Source organism: Stegodyphus dumicola, chromosome 4, assembly GCF_044657685.1.
Source record: "Stegodyphus dumicola isolate Sdum_Otavi_A_Nest chromosome 4, ASM4465768v1".
Lineage (NCBI taxonomy): Eukaryota > Metazoa > Arthropoda > Arachnida > Araneae > Eresidae > Stegodyphus > Stegodyphus dumicola.
In genome coordinates, this window is record NC_140771.1 from 102,553,010 (window position 1) to 102,575,337 (window position 22,328).

General features: G+C 33.3%; 1 protein-coding gene across 3 annotated transcripts in view; it reads left to right on the forward strand.

The window, feature by feature from the left end:
* Positions 1-22,328, forward strand: part of LOC118201335 (homeobox protein cut-like) — a 433,633-nt gene that overhangs the window by 367,872 nt on the left and 43,433 nt on the right. For all 3 annotated transcript variants that reach the window (XM_085815283.1, XM_085815284.1, XM_085815285.1), the window contains one exon: positions 16,933-17,103. In XM_085815283.1, coding sequence (XP_085671409.1) covers positions 16,933-17,103 — 171 coding nt within the window. The remainder of the gene's footprint in view (positions 1-16,932; positions 17,104-22,328) is intronic.

The window sequence follows — 22,328 nt, forward strand, 5'->3', positions numbered from 1 at the left end:
ATTGTTTGGAGTGGAAATCTGAGAATTTAATTTCTTTTTTAATTAGAAAACATATTGTTTGATGGCTTGTGATCGGTTTTTCTGTACTAAATAATGTATATTGTTTAAAATACTAGCTTGCATTAATTAATGAAATGATGGAAATTCTTATAAAATACATAAATTATTTTGGTTATTAATTAATATCATATTATTAAAAATATTATTAAAAGTAAAGGTACAATTATTTAAGAGACATCTATATTGCTCTTAAATCTCCCAGTTTAATTTTAATTTGGAAGGTAAATTAATACCTAATGCTTCATTGAATGGCATCACCTCTGAGAACTGAACGTGGCTGAGTGAATACCCTGATATCATAACGAACATAATAGGACACGAAGAAAGGGTTTGGTTTATGGCAAAGTACTCAAGGGCTATCTGCCTAAGGGAAGGGATGCTTTAGTGGAGGACTTTCCGAGGAAAACTGGTTCGTATACACGTTACACATAAGGAAAACCACGGAAACCGCAAGTGCAATTAACTCGTTCACCGAGATTTGAACCATGGATTGAACTACCAGTGTTCAGCGACTCGGCTGCCTTTAGGCCACGGAAAAAGAGGTGCTGAAAGGGTTTCTAACGTTAATGAAGTCATGCTTTCATTAAATAGTGAATTTATATTTTAAAAATAATTAATTAAGGAAATTTAATTACAGTTATTTTAAATTCATGATCACTTGGAAGTAAATTGAGAGATTTTTAGAAATAACGACCCCTTCTAAATTTATAATCGCAATTCTTATATCCGTTGTCGAAATTCTCACTAGCATTTCAATATCAAAAACAATATATTTATCGTGCTACACATCATGATGTTTCAAATACTAAATATCTTTCAACAAAAAGAAAGAAAGCTGTTAAACTAGATGTTAATCAAATCATCATTTACAAATTGCTTTCAGAATTCACGAAGACATTGTTGTTGAACCTTATTACTCTTACTAATTACTGAAAAATAGTTCTCATTAGCATTCTTGTATTTATAGTAGTCGGGCATGATAGTTGAAATGACTCGATTACGGGGCATGAGGAAAGGGTGAACCATATTTCATCTCCGTTGTTCTCGGCAGGTCGGTCAGCGAGTGCGAGAGCTGAGAGAACTACGAACACCGACCGAAACGAAACATGGCGTTTAAAAAGGAATCACTTATCGTCCGCATTCGAGAAGTAGTTCGCGACCCGGTGACTGGAGTGCGAGTTTGAGGAGCGCAATAAATTGACTCGTCTCCTCCGGAAAAGGTGCAGCGAAACGTGCTGAAAACTATCCTCCGCTATCTTTTTAAAAATTGCGCCCTCCCAACGAAAAGGCACCGAACGTCTCCTCCGCATGTCACGCTCCGAGGCACCCGCTTGTGTATGTGTGGTGGTTGTAAACACAGTGATTGGAGGTACGGGGCGGATAACACTAGCGCCTCATTAATTACAGTGTCCCTCCCTCCGCGGATGCGGATCAAGTGGACTGCAACCCTTCTTTTCTTCCAGAGACACCCCCCCCCTTTTGCAGCTTCCACTGGCTCCTCGGAGTGCGAAGGAGGGGGGGGGCGGAAATGTGGAGATGCTCACACCGAGAAACACGGGAACAGCTTGCGAAGATTACCATTAATCAAGCGGGGGGCCTTGCTTCATTATAAGCAAATGGGTTTTAATTTGCCATTGTTTAGACGCAAGAGTTTTGCCGAGCGCGCTGCAGTTCAAGCGTTGTAGATTTATATAGCTGTTCATCGTGGGCCGGACCATGAATATTCATTAAGAGAGCTTAATAACTCCCCAGTAATAACTATTAACTCCCAAAGTTTGCCCCGAGTAACTGCGGAGTGCCTACTCACGGTAATTAATTCTTGTAAAACGGAGGATATGGGGCTTCTACCGGCCCCTTGGCCCGGAAAACTGAGGGCCCCTTTTCTCGCCTTTTATTGCTCTGCCGCATGGCCGGATCGAAACACGTGACCCTGCCTCGTCGCTAATTATAGCGAGCGGCTCGAAGAAAGTTGTGTCTCCGAGGTGCAGAAGAAAGTTCGCCACCAAGACTGCTTCCATTATCGCTCCTCGGTGGCGACATCTAGTGACAGGACGATGCTTTTTCGCCACCTGCTCTTTGTGACGCTGATGCTTGAGATTGACACGTATTTTAGAACAGGGGTTCTCAATCAGAGGAGGATTTCCCATTTTGGGGGAATTTCATAGTTTCAGGGGAGGGGATACCGTCTGCCTTTTATTTAGCTTTTAAGTAATTTAGTTTCAGTTTATGAACATAAAAACTACTTTTATTCAAGTTTTGGTATTTAACAATAATTTCTATACTTTTTGTTATTTAATTTATAAAACACATTGGAAAATAATCTAAATCTAGGTAAATGTATATATGTATTTTTCAAGTTTGGAAAGAAAGAGGTAATGATGAAAGGTGTGCATAGGCAAAAAATGATTGATAACCAGCATTTTAGAAGAAGCCGGCTGCAGGAATGCTCTTCGAAATAAGATCTTGAATGAGAACTTTATAATATGGATCACTGTTTGCTGTATTATAAACAGTAAGAAAGTTTTTTGAGTGAAAGGCAATTATAAGTACTAAAAATAAATGCATTTTCCCTCAAGCAAACAAAATTGCTCAAAATCATATCATCTATAAAATGCTGTTAAGCAAATCTTACTTAGGGTGTAGTTGTGTTATTTATACGCCATGGTAATGATAGAAATTCACCTCAAACTGATACTTTCCAGTCAGAATTTCGTTTTATTAAAAGGAATTCAAAATGATTAACCCCATTCCGAATCATTTTGTTTCTTAATTTTAAGAATACAGAAAGGCAATTAATTTATGAAGTGACGAAAAAATCTGTATCGGGTTTTACAGCTGCAGTAGCGTTAATGTTGAGATCATGTTCAATCAGGATCAGGACAATTTTAGCCAAAATAATATCTTAAATATAACTTTCATAAAAGATCAAATCGCATCATCTAAGATTCGGTTAGCAAAGAGGCTACCTTTGGAAACCAAACATTGATTCTCTGCAGTTGATTCAATGCAGCAAGAACTAAGGAAAGACGATCAACATTTTGATGATGCTCGAAAACTCTGAGATTTTCTTTTTCATTTGATATATATCAAGTTAATGTATGGTTAGGAAGTGGAGTTATGCTCATTTAAAATCGTTTCTTCCCCCCTTTTCTTATTACGCTGAATAATGAAAGGATAATTTTGGTTTTAAACGTGAAAAAATTCGCGAAATATATTATCAGTGCTTTCTTCCATCTTACAAAACATTACACACACTGTGATATTTATGATTTTCTCATTAAGTATATTGTAAAATTTTTTTTTTTTTTTTTGAGCTGTAGCTTTTTTTTTTTTTTTTTTTTTTTTTTTTTTTTTTTTTTTTTTTTTACAATATGTCAAGAGACTGTCGAAATACGGAAGTTTTTCCAGACAGCTGCAGGAAAATTTTTTAATGTTTATAAAATTTTGATTTATATACTTTTTTAGTATCACAGATTTTAAATGTTGGAATAAATGTATTTTCTGTCATTTCATGTCAGTGCAGAGATAACACTGAGCAACAAATTTTAGACGATTAACCGTATTCTTGATAGTAAATTCATTTCTTTAGGGCATAAAAAATGCGAAGATTAGTAACTCTTCTTAATCATTAAAAATTAAAACAGATTAATTTAATTTATTTTAAATACAATGTATAAAAATTTAATTTTGGCTTAAATTAGGTCACCAAAATCGTTAAATGTCGCCTAACGACAGCCAGGTTGGTTTAATGAATGCTTTCATATCTAATGAATATTTTGGCAACTTGCAAAAGATTTTTCTTATAAATTTGGACGCAAAATATTAAAAATAAGGGCGTATGATTATTTGTTTCATTTTCAAGATAAAATACATTAAAGTCAGTCATAACAAACACAAAAAAATCTATGCATTTCATGGCAATAACCTCAGTTTGATGTATTTAGTTTGATGTATAAAACAGAATAGATCTACTGTTTGTAGACGCCTTTTCAAAAAGGATGTTTGCATTTAATGGTTATTTTTGCATTGGGTAACCAATTTTTAGCGAGACTGGATCTTTTCCAGTTCCGCCTCGGTAGGGACACGTAGCTGAAGGAGTACCCTCACTCCCCCCTGGTCGGCGAGTCTCGTCACGTCCCTCCTTCTCAGCCGGAAGGATTGTTTTGTGAAATTTTAAATAGCGCCCATCCCTGGATTTGATTACGTGTTGTTCCTAATGTCTTCTCCGGCGCTCGTAAAGTTGTTACGAGTGCTTTTCAAATAACGCAATTAGTGAAATTTTCGTTCCCTGTGGCGGATGCCTTGTGAAAAGGCGCAGATGCGATTAGTTCGAGAGGAATTCTCTCGTTTTCCGTGGGGCTGTAAAGTTGCGTTTTAAACATTAAATTATGAGCGATATTTTGGAGAGAATGCTTCTGATTCCCTCGTCCTCCCAGCCGCCGCTCACATTCATCGGGCTTGAAGCCTAATTGTTGCACTTTGCCGACTTTTCTCTCGCTCTTTATTCGCTCATCTTAAATCCCGCGACCCTGAACCTCCCTTAGCGGAAAATCCCTTTCCTCCCCCTCTCTCACTCCCAGCATCCTTTTCTCTCCATGGCTTCTGAACCTGGGGAGGAATCATGAAAAGTCATTCTGGTGAACGTGAGCGACAGAATTCTTGCGGAAATGCAATTTCAATCCGATCGGAATGAAATGTTTGCGTTTTCGCCGCATTTACAGACCTAAAGTCTTTGGCACATGTTTGCCTTAAAAGCGTACACCATCGTTAATGATTCAGAGTGTTGCTTCCCCGTTACTTTGATGGAATGCCAAAAGAAACCCTAAATGTCCCCTTCGCCCTATTAACTCGCGGTAGATGACTTGCATAACGAAACGTATTCATATGAACTCTTAAAACAGAATAAAATTGTGCGTTGTAATTTGTTTTGAATCTTTTTAGAGTTCATTAAGAGCTGATGAAACTAATGTGTTTATTAAATGAGAAATTTGGTTATTATATAGATAGGAGCTTGACGATATTCGCTCAAGTAAGGAGAACGAATACGACTGAATATATTGTCATCGCCGTGTTTATCTGTCCCTGAATTTGATTATAATAAATTCAAAAACTATCTGGGTCATTATGAATATTATAAATATAAATCTGTCAATTGTTTTATGATTATTCCCAAAGAAACTAATCCAATTTCAGATAAAGAGTTTTTAAGAACACTTAATTCATGACGCATAGGAACCTGATAAATTTCTAGTGTAAGTTTTTTTTTTTTTTTTTTTTTGGTTTGTGTGTGTGTGTGTGTGTGTGTGCTAAATTTCAACTACAAATTATAAATTTCTCGTATTTGCATCATCGCTTCCACAAAACTGCGATTATAAACAGCGTATATTAATAATTATAATAAACAACGTGTACTGATGTAATTCGATATCATTAAACTGCGATTGTGAGCATGGTATACTTCAAAATCTTTTGCGTGCGAGCATAAACCTATTGGTTAAGCGAAAGCACACAAGATGTATTTACCAAATGAAATGGATGCTTTCCTGGAAAATTTTATATTCATTTTATTTTATTTATTATATTTTTAATTCACACGCATACATATAACAAAACTTAGCATAACCGTAAATTAATTGTGCGATTAGAATAATCAAAGAGGAATCTGAAGCTTCGACACCGTTGTAAAATATTGTGTTTTTTAAGATCATTTCCTTAACAATATTTTATTTAAATACTGCATGACTTTAAAGAGCAATTTTTAATTACAGTGCAGCGTATTAAGAAATTAAAAGAATTCCTTTTTTATTTTAATGTTTCTGGTAGGGGAAACGTGAATCTATATCAAGAAGTTTGGTTTATTTGATTTTGACAAAGCACGCATAGATAATCTAAGCAACTTTACCGCTTGGTTGCTGTTAGGCCTCTATATTGGGTGACTTTTGTGTGGAATCTTACTCCGTCACGTAAGCGTAAATATTTATCAAACTGTGACATTCGTAATCTTTTGATATGCATTGGTTGGCTGGCTAATTGATTAAAGCGAAGTACAAGAACACTGTTTACCTAAAGGTATCTTCATAGAGAACTTTCTAAGAGAAACTAGTTCATATTTACAAATGGGAGGGGGACCACGAAAACACCATGTAGCCAGGCTGATTGCAAGAATTTTAACCCGGGTTGCACAGCTAGTGCTTAGAGCTCTTATCCATTCAATCATTTGAGGAACTTTGTATAAACATTGCGACAAAGAAAATCACACGTTATTACAAATAACGCATATATATACACAAACATAGTAAATACATTTCCTTTTGACAAGAAATAATTTTTTATTTCCTTAAAATTTAATTCTGAAAATAATTTTCGTCTTATTTGCATAGTTTGATGTTTAAAAATGTATTGTAATCATATAATGAAAATTAGTATCAAATAGTAATACAATATATTATAGCTCGTCACTTAATGATTTCGTTAAAAGAATGTATATTTAGTTTTATTCAGATTATGATATTTAGGCGATTTATAGCAGGCGATTTATAAAATACGATAACTTATCCAACTTGTGTATGGGAGACTGTCTTACATTTAAGCCTTTTCTTATAAAAACACTTTTAAAAATGCAGGCCCGTCTTATATGTTAGGCCGTCTTATTATTCGAAATGGTTTTTGACTTTTTAATTTGGAAAAATAGGAGTTTTACTAGAATAATATATTTTCTTTAAAGAAATTTCTTACTTATTTAAGCCATTGTATATCTGATTTTCTTGCTCAATATACGAGTACATACGTGTCATTAGACAATATAAAGCAATGATAGTATCATTACACTATCTATCTTTTTTTACATAGATTTAAATTATGTTAATTGCAGAACTCATCCGTTGTAACAGATATTACTCAGGTTTTTCTTAAAAATCACATGTAAATAATACAACTTCAGAATTATGCACGTATGAGCAAAATAAATTGTCGTCAAGGAAATTCCGTACTCCAACGAAACCGAAAATTGACCAGAAAACACGAAACGAATGTTTAGGGTTTAGACATCTATAAGGTTTTAGAATTTAGAAGCGTTGAATACTTTGAGACACAATTTTGAAGTTGAGAATATAGATTGTTTTAATAGCCGGTAGTTACCTGAGGTGAAAATTTCACTCAAATTTAGGGCTTAAATTCATCAGGAGCGCGCTGGAATTTAGCTCCGGAATTTCTTACTTTTTGGGCAAAATTTTAACTCCAGCCGGTGCCTCAAATAAGATGAACTCGAGTATTTTAACTTATTAACTATTTATCATTAATTTACTATTTTGCCTCTTTAGATTTCACTTCATTTTAACTTTTAATTCTTTATTTATTTTTGTTCTTTTTTCATAACGACTTTCCACAGGGCTTCGGCACTTCTAGTGTTAAAAATATGTATGTAAATAGCTAGAAATTTCGAAAATTAAAAAGCAATATTGATAAATAAATAAAATATAAAACTTAGGCATTTTATTTTTATGTGTGTACGTTTTAATTATACATATTTCTGTGCAATAAAATTATAAAATATAAAGTGCGTAAATGTACAAAAAATACAGACTAATATGAAATAGGACAGTATGATGTACGAAAAGACAGCTATAGGCTTCATTTCTTTTAATACATATTGTAAACATATATTTCAAGGTGATAAATTTCCTTGGTATCTTAACTTAAAAGTTTTATGAAAACAGTCTTAACATTGTTAATCGAAGGATTCTGCAGATATAAGATCTAACTTTTTATGTGGTTCCCGTGCATCAAGAAGTCCAGTTCGTAAAATTTTCATAATACTTGAAAAATAAGCTCTTTCTTTTCTTGTTTTTTACAGAAGGCGCTTTACGAAAGCTTCTCGAGTACAAAATAATTTTAGTAACAAAATAACCCAGCTTTTTAATGCGAGCATACTAATGCAAGAGAAAATTTCTTTTGAAGAAATACATATATTAATGTGGCCAGGGTATTTAAACCTTGGCATGTTGCCTTTATTTGCAATCTCTGTGGGTCAAAATTCGGCAGTCCGGTGCCTCCCTAAATTCTCAAAATCTTCCGCGCCTAATTTCTGCTGTTCAGTGCCTTCCCTAAATTCTAAAAATTTTACCATTCCTAAATTGTGCTGCTTGATGTTTCTTCTAATTCTAAAATCTTTGTGCGATCACACCGTCTTTTTGCGCCAGCCCTGAGTATGTCCAAGATACTCTGCCACAAAACTGACAAATGTTATATTTACCTCATAGTTATTGTTTAAATTTGTATTTAAACAATAACTATGAGGTTATTGATGCCTAATATTAATGCAGGATTTTGGCCTTTAACATTCTGGCATACATTGACTGCATATTTTTAAATTCTTTGTTTTCTGTCACCGTTTATTATATATCACAGAGATGTGTACGCCAGTGAAAAAGGTGCAGTGTGTTTAACTTTGATGATTAAAAAAAACCGCAGACTTTTCCTTCCACTCGTATGCATCCTGGACGAGGGTGTGCCTTGTAGAATCCAAACAATGGCGACGCTTTCAATTTCGAGAGACGCTTACACAGTGGCGCATAAAGACAGCCCCTTTAACAAGCGTCCGTAATGAGGAGGGGACTGACTCCTGTCCCTCTCGAGGTTTGCCGAAATCCCGCCAAAACACGTTCCATTAATCAAATGGAAGATCCTAAAGTGATACACCAATTTTGGTAATGAAGGCGGTTCGGGTCGCCTTGCCTCTTGGAGCGTCTTCATTTCGTACATAAAGGTTTTCCACGTGCTCTTTCGGAATAGATATCCGCCATAGAGGTCTATTTGCTCGTGAAAGCCCATCGTCTAACTGTTGCCTCGTTAAAAGGGACCTTAACGATCTTGCGCAGTGAGTGTGGGGCGAAATGTTGGTCCCAATTATTATTGCTCCCTGATTGCGGAAATTTTTCAGCGCGCGCGGTTGCCCGTTATTACGACAGAAGTAAAAACCGATGGATTGCAATCTTCAGGAAACATTTTTTTGCTTGTTATTTGCCCAGAAAACGATTTATTCTATCATTTTTACTTTGGGATGAGATTCTAGGTATTTGCGAAGTTTTCTTACTGCAAAATAATTGAAAGAAAATTGAGAACTTAATAGGTTTTTGCTTCGCAGCAATCTTATCGTTGACAAAACTATGGTGAACTAATTCCTCATTCGGTAATGACTGCTCGCATTTTTCATCTTGCTAACAGTTCTAATATTCAAAACTTCTAAGGTGGAAAATATTAAACTGGCAAGATAAATTAATAAATATGAAACAATACTTAGAAAATATTCTTGTTAGCTTACACTAATAACCAATACTTCGAAAATATTGTTGTTAGATTACACAAATAATAGGAAATTTCAGACTTAAATACGAAAAGATTATGAGATTTTTCTACTTGTAGTAGATCTACTGTGGGAAAAAATAATGTAGGTATTTCCCAGTCGCAGAAGCTTTAATTCGCATTTTTCTAAGGTGAGAATATAAAAATGGTTAAATGATAATCAATGTGCATTTTTAAATGAAATTATATGTAAAACAATCATATACTAAGATCCCTTTCCCAAAAATAAAGGCACTTAATTGCTCACATTTTAAAAGTAATTAGAAATGAGCTCTTCATTCATTTATTTATGGAGTATTAAATCATCATATTGTTAAATTAAAAATTAGAAAGAGAGTGAGCCTTTTCTAGGATGATTACCCAAGGTTACAGACGATTTTGGTCTTCAATGGAGGTGGTCATTTTAAGAAGGATGCTCAATGTTTGTATAAATTAACAGAAGCAGTGACCATTTTAGAATGAGGATCGCCAGAATAGGGTTCAATGTAGTGCATATCTTGCACTTTAAAACATAACATTTGTTCTTAAGAAAGCTAAGTAACTTGATTTAGATGCACGACAAATGTGTCATGTTTATATAATCCAACGTCATAATTTTAAATTCAGTTCAATATTTGTACTTATTCATCATCAATATTTCTTTAGCAAGTTGGCACTACACTTTCCCCATAACAAAAATTTCTGTGCATAATTAAAGTATGCTGTGAGATGTTTTTGTTTTTCCAATTTTCCGAGATTAATTTCTACAAAAAATATAGAACTTTCCTGTAAATTTAATACCTATTAAAACACCTACTGAAGCTTATCTAAATTCAAAACACTTTGTTTTGCAGTTGAGCAGATTTTGAAAAAAAAAAAAAAAAAATCTCCACCCTTGACTGAGTCAAACAACTCAGATTTTTACTGCTGATGTCCATGATATTTTATACTAACTGTTTTCAAATATCGAGTTGCAACTTTTTTTTTCCTTGCACATTTTCAAATAAATTTTATTGTTTTCTTGTTGTAAATATTCAACTAACATGCAATAAAATTGTTTAAAGGTCGTATTATTTTTCATTCCTATTTTGACAGCTTCTCTTCAAAATGTGGTCAGAATGTGTGTGTTTCATATAACTCGTAGTTCGATAGTGCTTAGTGCCTGCTAAATTACGAGATTTGGGAGGGAAAAGAAAATCACAAAATTTATTTTGTATTTATTTAGTCGAGCCAAAGCTTTCAGCGACGAAAAATCTAGCAGGCTGTGAGTTATTTTTACGTCCCATTTTTCGAAATATGACATTCACCGCGACGCCTGGAGCTATTTATTGTAGGAGGAAAGGGCCTTTGATTCTTTGCTGAGCTCCGTGCTTATCTTGTAAACTACTCATACATGTCATGACGGCAACAAGCGATCCTCACTGCTGTATTGCATCAAAAGCATATTTGTTATTCACTTTGTTCCCTGCTTGCTCTTGCGTGGGATTCGTACAAAGTTACAACATGCGTACCGTTGGATAATCTTTGACTGGCGCCGTGTAATGAAATACGGTGTCTTAGAAACTCTACTGATGCATGTTGCCCACAGAACCACGCCCCCAGCCCTCTTGCTAATCTTTATGACACTACGTTCACCATCATATCTGTACCAGCCAGCGTATTTATACCTCATTATCTTTATATTTTTCAACACTTTTTCTGTATGTACGGTTGTAGCTGAGATTGAAACATTTAAGTTTATTTTACATTAGAGTATTGTTCTTTAGCCATAAATATTGAGAAACTGAGAAATATTAAACTTGAAGTAGAATATAGGGAAGCCTACAGAAACCGGAGAGTTAAACTTTTAACTGGTCTCAGCATTTGTCACTCTCGAGTTATACATAATTATCTTTCAAAAGCCGAGAATTAGCCTGTTTGTTGTAAATGTAATTCTGTTCTTTAGTTGTGTTAGATTTTAATAGAATATTGTTGTTTTAATGCACTTCGTGAGAAGTATTTTAATAGTTGTGCGGTAACTCTTGATGGTCTAATCGGACAGGACTTTGATTCTAATATATTCTTGTATTTAACAGAGAGTGGTTTTCGTCATTCACTCTGAAATAGTGTTAATGTAGTTGAATGTATTTTTATTGTTTTTCATATATTTTTATCTATTTTGTTATCATAATTCATCTTGCACATTCATGGGTTACTTCATCACACATTAATTCATCTGTGGATTTCCGTACCTAGCATTATTATAGTTTCGTACTAATTCAGTTTTACTTTCGCATAACATTAGCAAATACTCATAATTGCAGTATTTTAGCTGATTTTAGAATTTGACTTTATGTAAACTGAAATTCGGATTGTTTGACCGTGTGTATGGTGCATGATAACCTTTGTGCTTAAATTTACTAATCAACCATAAATATTGCTGCTTCTGCACTCACTGCCCTAAAAATACTTATTATTTATTATACATATTTATAGGGGCTTTTCATGTTTTAAATTATTATTTGTATTAAAAGTTTTACTTTGTTAAAAAAATTTTTTAAATATATCAAGCAACTAAAGAGCAAACCAAACCGATTCTGTACTGAGGTATGAAATATATCATGTTAGAATCATCTTTTATTAATTGCAATAAGATTTAAAATGTTTATAAAGTTATCCATATTATATATTACAAATAAAATGTATTTTAAATTATATTAATTTGGGGAATTATTAAATAAATAATATATTGTTTTAAATTAGAAACAAGTGTGTTTATTGCTTATAAGTCAGTCATTTTAAAAAAGTAATTGCGGTTAGACTTGAAAGAGGAATTAAAGATTTTATCCTCATCCCAGCAGCACTCTTGAGGTCTGTCTAATTATGATGCCGCGTTGAGGTCAATTTAAAGATTGCGATGCTTTGCGTAGTGACAAGATTTGTCAAACCGCGTGAGGATAAATGCATGATAACATCACATTACGAATGTAACAGTTTAAAAACTCCGCTAAGAACATTTCTGATGCCAAAATGTTTTAATATAAAGATCAAACTTCAAACAGTGGATTTGCAGAAAATCAAATCGATTGGCCACGTGACATATAAAAAGTTTTATTCAAATCATTTCGTGAGATGTAAATTATTGCCTTTCAACAGAAAAGGGCACTGAAGCATTGTTTACGAATGAGATTTCTGTAAAAGAGTTATATTCGGGTGAACGCTAATAGAAACACGATTCCTATGTCTGATATGTAATTTTAATTTATATTCATTAGCCTTGTTGTCTGCTTACCCGGTCAGGCATGGAATCGTACTGGGCTTGGATGACAAAAATGGCAACTCATTCTAGGCTGCTTTAAGTCTGTGCCACACTTTATCAACCGTATTAGCCGGAGAAGGGTGACGGGCAGTCTCTCGGCAACCTATGACCAATTGTTTTCAATGGGTGACAGATCTGGAGACGTGCAGGTCAGAGCAGCAATAAAATACCCTGCGTATCGAGGAAGGTCGGAGCACATGCGACATGTGATCTTGCATTATATTGTTGGAACATCGCGTTTAGCTGGCCTCGAACGTAGGGCACAATCATTGGACGTAAGACGTCATAAATGTACCGATCTGTATTCAAATTACCGTCGATCCGAACTAGAGATGTGCGTGTCATGTACCCAATGGTTGCCCAAACCATCACATTAGGTGCAGGGCCCATATGCCGATATCGAATGCAAGTAGGCGACGTGCGGTCTCCTCCAGATACATATACGATCATCAGAATACTGGACGCAGAACCGGGACTCGTCTGAAAAGATGACATTGTGCCACTCCTGTATCCAGCTTTGTCCTTCGGCCCACCAGAGTCGCTGTTTCTCTCTTCTCAAGGGATAACGAAGTAATGGTCGCCGTAATGATAGTCCACTCTGCTGCAAACGTTGACGCACCTTACGAGCGGATACTGGGCATGCTGCAAATATGCCCATTTCTTGACTAATGGTTCGTGATGTGGTTGTACGTTTTTGCAGGGCTGACCTCACAATATGTCTGTCCTCTCGGGCGTTAGTCAGGGGGAAGGCGTTGAGATTCTTCATGCCGTTCAGTATGACCGTCTGGGTTCCATATTCGCATGACAGTGGTTAGACGTCGACCAGTGCGATGGACGATATCACGGAACGATGGTCCACATTCTAAATAGGCAGCGATCCTGCCTCTATCGAATTCCTACACTTGCTGGTAAGCATTTATTTATTTATTTATTATTTTTTTTTATTCGAGGCATAACACGATATTCTGAGCAAACCCCAACCTGACAAAGCGCTTTCCGTATGAGAAATCCACTACGCAATTTTTCTTCAGATGTCGTTTCTCTTTTCTGCGCCGTCGAAATGCGCTGAAATACTAATCATTTGCATATCCGAACCTCTTCTTCCTTTCACGTGATTTTGAAGTTCGTCAGATTATTCCTTCCGTCAGATGGATTTGCAGTTTTAATGGCCAACAGTGTAATTACAAAAAAAAAGTTTCTTTTCTGAATACTATGAATATTTCAATTGATCTCAGGTGTAAAGGATAAATATTATATTATACATTTTGAAAATATTTTTATTTTTTGGTTAATGAAACTTACTTTCATTGGCGTGTTTACTGAGGCACTTGGATAATGAGTTTGACTTTATATAGTGACTACCAAGTGACATCAATTAATTGGATTATATTTCTTCAGAGGCCAGAAAGAGTCTGGTAACTGAAAATATTATTGCATGTGTATGATTTCATAATGGACTGAATGCACACGGAGCCGATAATAGCTTCATAAAATGCGTTTTCCCAGACGTTCTGGAACTTTCCACGAAAGTACTCGTACAGTACAACAGCAGAACAACGAAGCACAATCAGTAGTAACACCTTCAAACTGCTAAGAACATTAAATACAACTCAGTGCAAAGCTCATCTAAAAGACGAAGATCTTTCGATACTCCGAATCAGCTCTGAACTGAAAACTGCGAACTGATGCTTTCTCCTGCTACGGAGAAATCTTTAATCTTCCATTTCTTGAAATTACTGGAAGGCATATACGGTTAAAGTTACGTATAAGGGCTGAATTATGTTACAGTTACATATAGTTATCAATTACAGTATAAATTGCAGTTATGTAGGGGACTGCACCAAAATATCGCCAATTTTGGCAACTTTTAGCGATTTATTGCCAAATTTGGCGACAAACTAAGTCGCTAAAAACCATGACTAGCTTGGCGATATCTCGCAATTTAGCGAGATAGCCATTTACTTCTTTGTTAAATAGACTTTCTTCTGTAATCTAACTTTTCCTACTGAGCTTCGCTCTCTTCAGACTTTTCATGTTACGTTATACAAAAGATACTACAGTTTCACATATAATTTCACCCAAATTGTTTACGTATATACAAAATTCGTAACAATAATCTTCTTTTATATGCTGAATCACTCTCTAGGAAAATCCAAATGTTCCTCTATAACTTTTTAACTTTTGCTTGATTCGCTACGAAAATTGACTTGTACTTATCTTGCATGTAACAAAACATGGTTTGCTTAAGGCATATGCTGAAAATGGCATCCTCTTAGAATTCAAGCATTTCTGAACGCGAAATTGGTGAAGATAGTAAGTAGTCTTTAGTATCTCTTACGAAATGAAAATAAAAATTATTAATAAATATGAAAAAGTGGTATTTATTAAGCTTTACATCTATTAGAGCAGAACCATTATATCCTTTAATAAAGACATGTATATACGCGATTTCGAGACGCATGACGGTGTCACATTAACGCATGTCTTCACGCGTACAAAAGTGCTTGAATACTGAAGCATGCCGCTTTCGTTTTATTATGCTGTTAGCAAGCCTTATTTTTGCGATATACATGATAAGAGCTTGCCAGTTTTCTTCAAGAACCATATAAAAATATAAACTTATTCGCTTACCATTGGCTGAGGAGATAAGACCTCTGACTACTAAAATTTCAACTTCGGTTTGAATCTTGGCGAATGAATGTTTTCTCCGTGAGTGGTATGAATAGAAGTCACACATTCAAAACATTTCGGAAGAACGATTGTTTAATCGTTGCTCTGTGACATGATATAAAACAACCAAACACCACAGATCAGTTTGGGGCTACCATATAAAGTAGCGAAAATGTTTTTCCATTTTCCGTGATTCGATGTTGATAGCTAATCGGTTGGAAACGAACGGGTTGCTCTTTTTTTTTTTTTTTTTTTTTTTTGAAAGGTAAGGAAAAAATTGAAAAAATGTTTTTCAATGGTATACTAGGTAGAAAAATATTTTGAAACAGTAGTTCAGAAAATTCAGTTTGAAACAGTAGTTTGTCAGAAATAAATGGGTGTGTGATAGAAAGCATCCATCTGCTTATGTGCCCATCAGTGACTAAGGGGTAAAACGACTGAACATTGGTAGTTCGACCCAGTTTCTAATCTTGATGAATGAGCTAGCTACATAAGAGTGCTCATTGTTTTTACAGTGTCTAACATAAATGCGAGTCAGTTTTCTTTAGAAAGTCCTCCATGAAAGTATTTCTTCTCTAGATAGCCCTTGTGCGCTTTGCATTAATCTACACATTCCAATCCTCCACTTAAACAGATAACTCGCACATGCTTTGCGAGAACTGACTAAACAAAGATGAAAAGTTATTGAGGCATGTTTGGGTTCATTTATTGCAATAGATAATTTACTTTGTTTGTTTTAAAAATGGGGATATATCTTACCTGTTATCATGTAGAACTGAATTTTTTCACGAGTTTGTTGTTGTAGCTGCAATAAATGTGTACCCAGGAAAAAAGTTTTCGAATTTTCATGCAATTAAATTTTAGAGACTCTCTTCTTCTAAACTTAATCAATTTGTGAGTTTTATTTTGTTTTGTTTAAATTTGCACTCGATAAGATTTGCGATTTAAAACTTTTTGAAGCTGTTTTTATTCTAATAATGGCCATTGCGAAAAACTAATCTTAATTTTAATTATTAAATGTATTTTAATACTGTAATTCATCATGTGTAATTTAATGCATTAAAAATAAATAAAGTATAATTACTTTAACATAAAATAATTAGCTTATAATTTATCAGCATAATTGAGCTGATTAATTATTCGGTAAAAGAATTTTATATTTCCGTTTATTCTTAAAGAAAAAAAAAAAAAAAATAGAGCCTTTCAGGTCCCTAAAACAAGTGGTCTCTAAACTATACCTAGTTGATTTAAATATTATATTATGCGTACATTTGCTCATGAGTGGATTACAAACAGTTTGCGCGAAAGCCAGTTCTTCAAGAATTCGAAACTGGCGCCTTAAATAGGAAAATAGCTGTATTTTTATGTCACTCTTTAGAAAATGGAAATTCTAAAATAAAAATAACGATTTATGCGCATGAGCTCTGGAGTGAGGGTTTTCGCCGATCGCGATGGTTCTTTTCGCCGCGGGAAAAATAGCAATTAGTTTTTCGAACGTCGAGGACGTGCGTGTCCAATTGCGCGCGCACTTTGGCAAACTGTGTAATTGATCGGTTCTTCCACAGAGGGCAGCACTAGCCGAGAAGGAAGTGAATCATCTGAAAGATCAACTGGCTGCCGCCAAACAGTCTCTCCAATTGGCTGATCAGATCCAGAAGGCTCCTGACATGGAGCAGGCTGTTGACGTTGTGGCCCGGTCTTCCCTAGAGTTGGAGCTCGCATCCAAGGAGAAGGAGGTAAGCCACTAGCGACATCTAGTGTTTACTTTTGGAGTTATAATTATTCCTTTGGGAACTGGTTGCATGTTGCGTGCGTTTGGGAATGCGTGCTGTCACTTTTTGACAACTTGCATTCTGCCATAACTTCGCGAAATGCTCGGTAATCCTATGTTTCGATTCGCAGCCTTCTTTACACTGAATAAAATTTTGGAGTTATTCTTCTTTCCAGTTGATAGGTATCTCTCGTATCATCGCTTACTTCATATCAACAAGTCACCATTTTAAAATATTTGCAAACTACCAATGTATGGTGCATGTTTTTCTTAAGCAATGCGATATACACAAACTTTATAATAATTGGAAAAAACTGTAAATATTTTTAACATTCCTGTTATACAAACATGAGGAGACGTTTATTTATTATGTAATTATATATATTTAAATATATTTCGAAAATATAGTTTTTACTACTTTGATACTGAATAGTAAAAAACTATTTCAAACTCACACATAAACGAAATTTCCTCCAGTTTTCTTTACAACCATACTTACTACAATTCTTATAGAATTGCATTTGCTAACAAGAAAAGAGATAGCGTTTTCTTTTGCTGTGGATTCAAAGTGTAATCAGCGGTAAATGTTTATGAAAATGAAATTAAAATTTTATATGAAGTAGTTTAACATATTACAGTTTTCAAATTTTATTACAATGAATTCAAAATTTAGAAAAAAGATTTTTTTTAACAGCAACCTTTTGAACTGGAAAACTTTTAAAATAATTTGCATTCCGAAAATGTTCATCATAACCAAAAGAGTTGCAGCAAAAATATCGGTTTAAAAGTTTTCCGTAATTTTTTTTTTTTTTTTTTTTTTTTCCTCTCTTTTTTCCCCTTTTGCCTTTTGGTGTTATTTGATTCTGAAATTTTGCACTTCTTAATATTGTAGCTTGTAAATTTGTTTTCAAAATAATTAAGGAACAAACATTTTATTATTTATTGTATTTCTTTTATTATGCGCGAACAATAAACGAAACCTTTATCTCTCTAATAAGTAAATTATATTTTTTAAATACGTTAATTAGAACAGCAAGTTAATTCACAAGTTAACAATTAGTTAGCAAATTATACCTATTAGCAAATTATATCTAATTTAGAAATTTATAAAATATCGATCAGTTGTTTGTCGGGTTTTTATTGTTATGTATTTTCAAAAGTTGTAAAATTCTAATTTATATATTCAGCTTGATAATTAAAGATCGTAATAAATATAACTTTTTACGTCAAAAGAATTCTAGTCAATATGCCAATTTATCTAACAATATAAATAAGTTATACATTGTTATCTCTGAAATATTACGTGTAATATTATTTGAACTATTTTAGCATTATTTTCTGTAGAAGTACATATTAATGACAATTCTTTTATGTGGCAACAACTTCTTTAGTGTTAATATTATCTTAATCTATTTTAATGTTATTTTGTGTGAGACTATATATTACTTAGAATTTTTAGTTTGACAGTATCCTTTTTTAACTCCTTTGATAATAGCCTTGCTCTTTATAGATATAAAATATCTTTCATTATATGCAAAATGAGACTTTTGCTCATGTTTTCCAAATTTTGCGTATTTTTGAAAAGTTGTTTATAAGAACCTCGGACTGCGATTTAAAGCATTTTACGTTTCCATCACGATCGAAGCTTTAGTTGCTATTTAGCATTAAGAAAAGTCTCTATTATTTGACTAGTAAGATATGATTAACATAATTTAGAATTTTATCAAATATTTCGAAAATAAATAAAAACACTAGTATGACCATATTTTTTAAAACTATCGAAATTTATAAGATTTGGACATAAAGCGTTGTCGGTATACCAAATACAATGTAAATTTTTTGCCAAATTTCGAAATGAAACTGTCCGTTGCTTTCAAAAAGGCTGTCCATTTCAATTGTAAAGTTATTCTTAAGAATTTATTTATCATAATCTTTTTCTTTTATTCTTTCGTTTATCCCTTAATAGGTACTTTTAACGTTGCGTTATTTGAGCAGGGAAAAAAAATCACTCAAATTTGTTGGAAATGGATTTAATATATGGCTAGGTGAAATTCATTAAATAGTTTCATCAATAAATTAGCTGTAATTAAGACACAATAACACGCCGAATAAGTACTAATTCAGAAGTCAAACAACAAAAATCAGCGTTAATTTTCAAAATTTTCACAGGACTAGTTTCGATGGTTTTACCGAACCACCATCCTCAGCTGCAAAACCGCAAATGGACCGCAATTTTTGCAAAACCGCAGTTTTTGTTGTTTGACTTCTAAATTAGCTGTAGTTAATACTAAAATTAGAGGTGAGTTTATAATTAATAAAATAATTTAAAGTATTGTTTATTACATTTATATGAGTATATTTAATTCAAAGTTTTAAGCAGCTTTTTTAAATTAGAGATATTGCGTTCTCTCTGATCATAACATTTTGATAAATCTTACAAATAAATAATTGAATAAATTAATTAATAAATTGAATAAAATTAATAGTTACAAAAATAAATAAAAAAACTGAACTGAAAAGTTATTCTTATGACTAAAAAGACTAACTAGTTATTCTTATGAATTTATTTCTCATAACCATTTTATAAATAAAGCTTTAGAGATTTAAGGCTTTATTTTAAATAAAGGTTTAAATACTATTCAAAATATTTACCTGTTTTTTTTTTCCATTCTGAGAAGTTATTTGAATGAATATATTGTAATGATATGTAATTTCACAAGTAGCTAACTTCACTACAGAAAGTTTCATTCATTATTCTTTTTTCTTCAGTGAAGAGATACACTATTGCACTTTAACCTGTCATTAAAATATCAGTTACGTATCTTAAATATTTTATAACATTTATATTATCTTAAATGTATAAAGCTGATGTATTACTAGAAATACTTTTATGAGATTATATTGTCTTTAGTAAAACCAGTTCATTTAAACTCTCTTATAATCTTCTTTAATTTTCTTATAATTCTACTTAAATTGCAGTTATAACTCAACAGTAACTTATATGTCACCTAAAACAAATGCTCCCTTAGAAAATATTAGTAGAAGACAGTTACTATCACAAAAATAATTACAAATGCACCTGATTAGAGTATAAGTGATGCCACTATAACAAACATTTTTGAGTATAAAAAAGATAAAACCCATGCAAAGTTCTCGGAAAAATGGTTAGGTGTACTAACTTTTCTGGTTATTCTGTAAATGCTTGTTAATAGAACCATTGCAATATTGTTTCAGATTCACATACGTTGTAGCTTATTAGCAGTGGTTCGAAAAAATTAGCTAGACATCATAAATTAAAATTAATCAATGCTTACATGACATACGCATTCAGTGTAAAATTGTGCTTGTGTATCCACGATTTTAGTTATCTATTGTTTACCGTGGTCTTCAAAATGAGTTTTGGAAAATGAAAGAAATAAATGATTTATAATTTAATAAACGGGTTTCAAGCGACAATAGTGACAAATTTAAGTGGTGATACAGCAGTCCAAACGCCCCGAATTCAGTCTTTCTTCGCAATTCCGATCATATGAGCAGAAACATGCTTGCGTGATATGGAGCAATGTTCCATTATTTATGCATTGCTTTGATACCAAACATCTGCTTTATTGTTCATTTTAAACTGTGCATGGTACTTTACAGCTTAGGTATAGTGCTTTTTCATTGCTTTATTATCTTTTGAGAATAAGAACAGAACGTCAGAATTCGCGGCTTTCATATTCGCGGAAACTAAGTAATATACAATGCAAAATGAAAATTAATATGAATATGATAATTATTATACATGCCACACTATCAAGCACTTTATCATTATTTCATTTACTGTTGGTAATATTTTATTGAGCGTACTTGTCAAATATACCAGGTCGATTATATGCTGCATTTATCGCTTCCTATAAAGCGTTCAGCATTATTCGCAGCTTCATGTAGCAGCGACATTCATTATAACGTACGATCCACATATTATAGAACAAAACTCTATGTTAAAAGTAATTGAATTGTACATTAAAATATGACATAGACCCTTTCCAACTGCTCTGCATTATGACGTTATTCCAAATTTGGCGAAAATGGTGAAGAATAATGTCGTAAAGATGATTAAAATTATTCTAATCTCTACCTTAAGTTGACTAAGCTACATAAAAGTATTTGAATTCGTTATATGCGTTCTCATTTTTATAACATGGCTAGAAATCTGAAAGCCGTGAGGCGAACCTTAAAATTAAATAATAATAATAAAATAAAAAAAAGGAGGAAAATTTTTAAACTGTAATAATATTTTTCATAAATTTAGGACTTCAAAACAATATCTGGCAATGGTAGCCATTGTTGACTTGAGACGTTCTTTATCCAAGGAATTTCCAATAGTTCGTATTAGAATTTCAGTTTCTCACTTTTGACTTGCTCGTCGAGTGTTAGATTTAAGTTGTTTTATGATTCGTGGCTTATTTGCATACACCATTTCGTTTACAGAGCCCAAGGAAAAAAATCTTCGGACGTTAAATTTGGCGATCGCGATGACTAGTTAAAAATTCGAAAACAGAAAAATTATGTGGCTGACAAAATGTTCTCTCAAGAGAGCCATTATTTATCGTTGAAAATGTTTAACCAAGCGATAAAATGTTACAGCACCGAAGTGCGTTGCGGACTGTTGAGTCAAAATAAGAGATTGTTGGATTTCGAAGTAAAATTGAACAATTTTCGTCCGTTGCTTGGTGATGAAACATTCCATCACATTCAAGTCTTAGAAGGAGCGAAGGGAAGAGGAAAGAAAAAAAAAAAAGAAAAATACAATATAAGAAAAATTTATTTACTATTTAAATCATTGCGTTAACTATATGCCACCTGTAGTTATTTCCATTTGTTTTTAAGCAAACCTGCTTCTTTTTTTAAAGATGAATATACATATTTCAAAATAAGAACAAATCTCAGTACATTACTTGCAAAAATAACGAAACACGAAGGGTTTGTATAGGTGATGTTTTGGTATTTAGTTCAAGAAATGATGACATGACGGTCTTTGTAAATGTAAAATGCTTATGTGGGAATAGAAAAGATTCTTATTTTTGATAGCATAAGTATGTAAACTTCTAGTAATATAAAGTACTTTTGGTTAACAACATTATACCTTTACATTTCTACCATTAACTGTTGTATAAAATTTCTATGAACTGTCCCATAAAAGGAGTT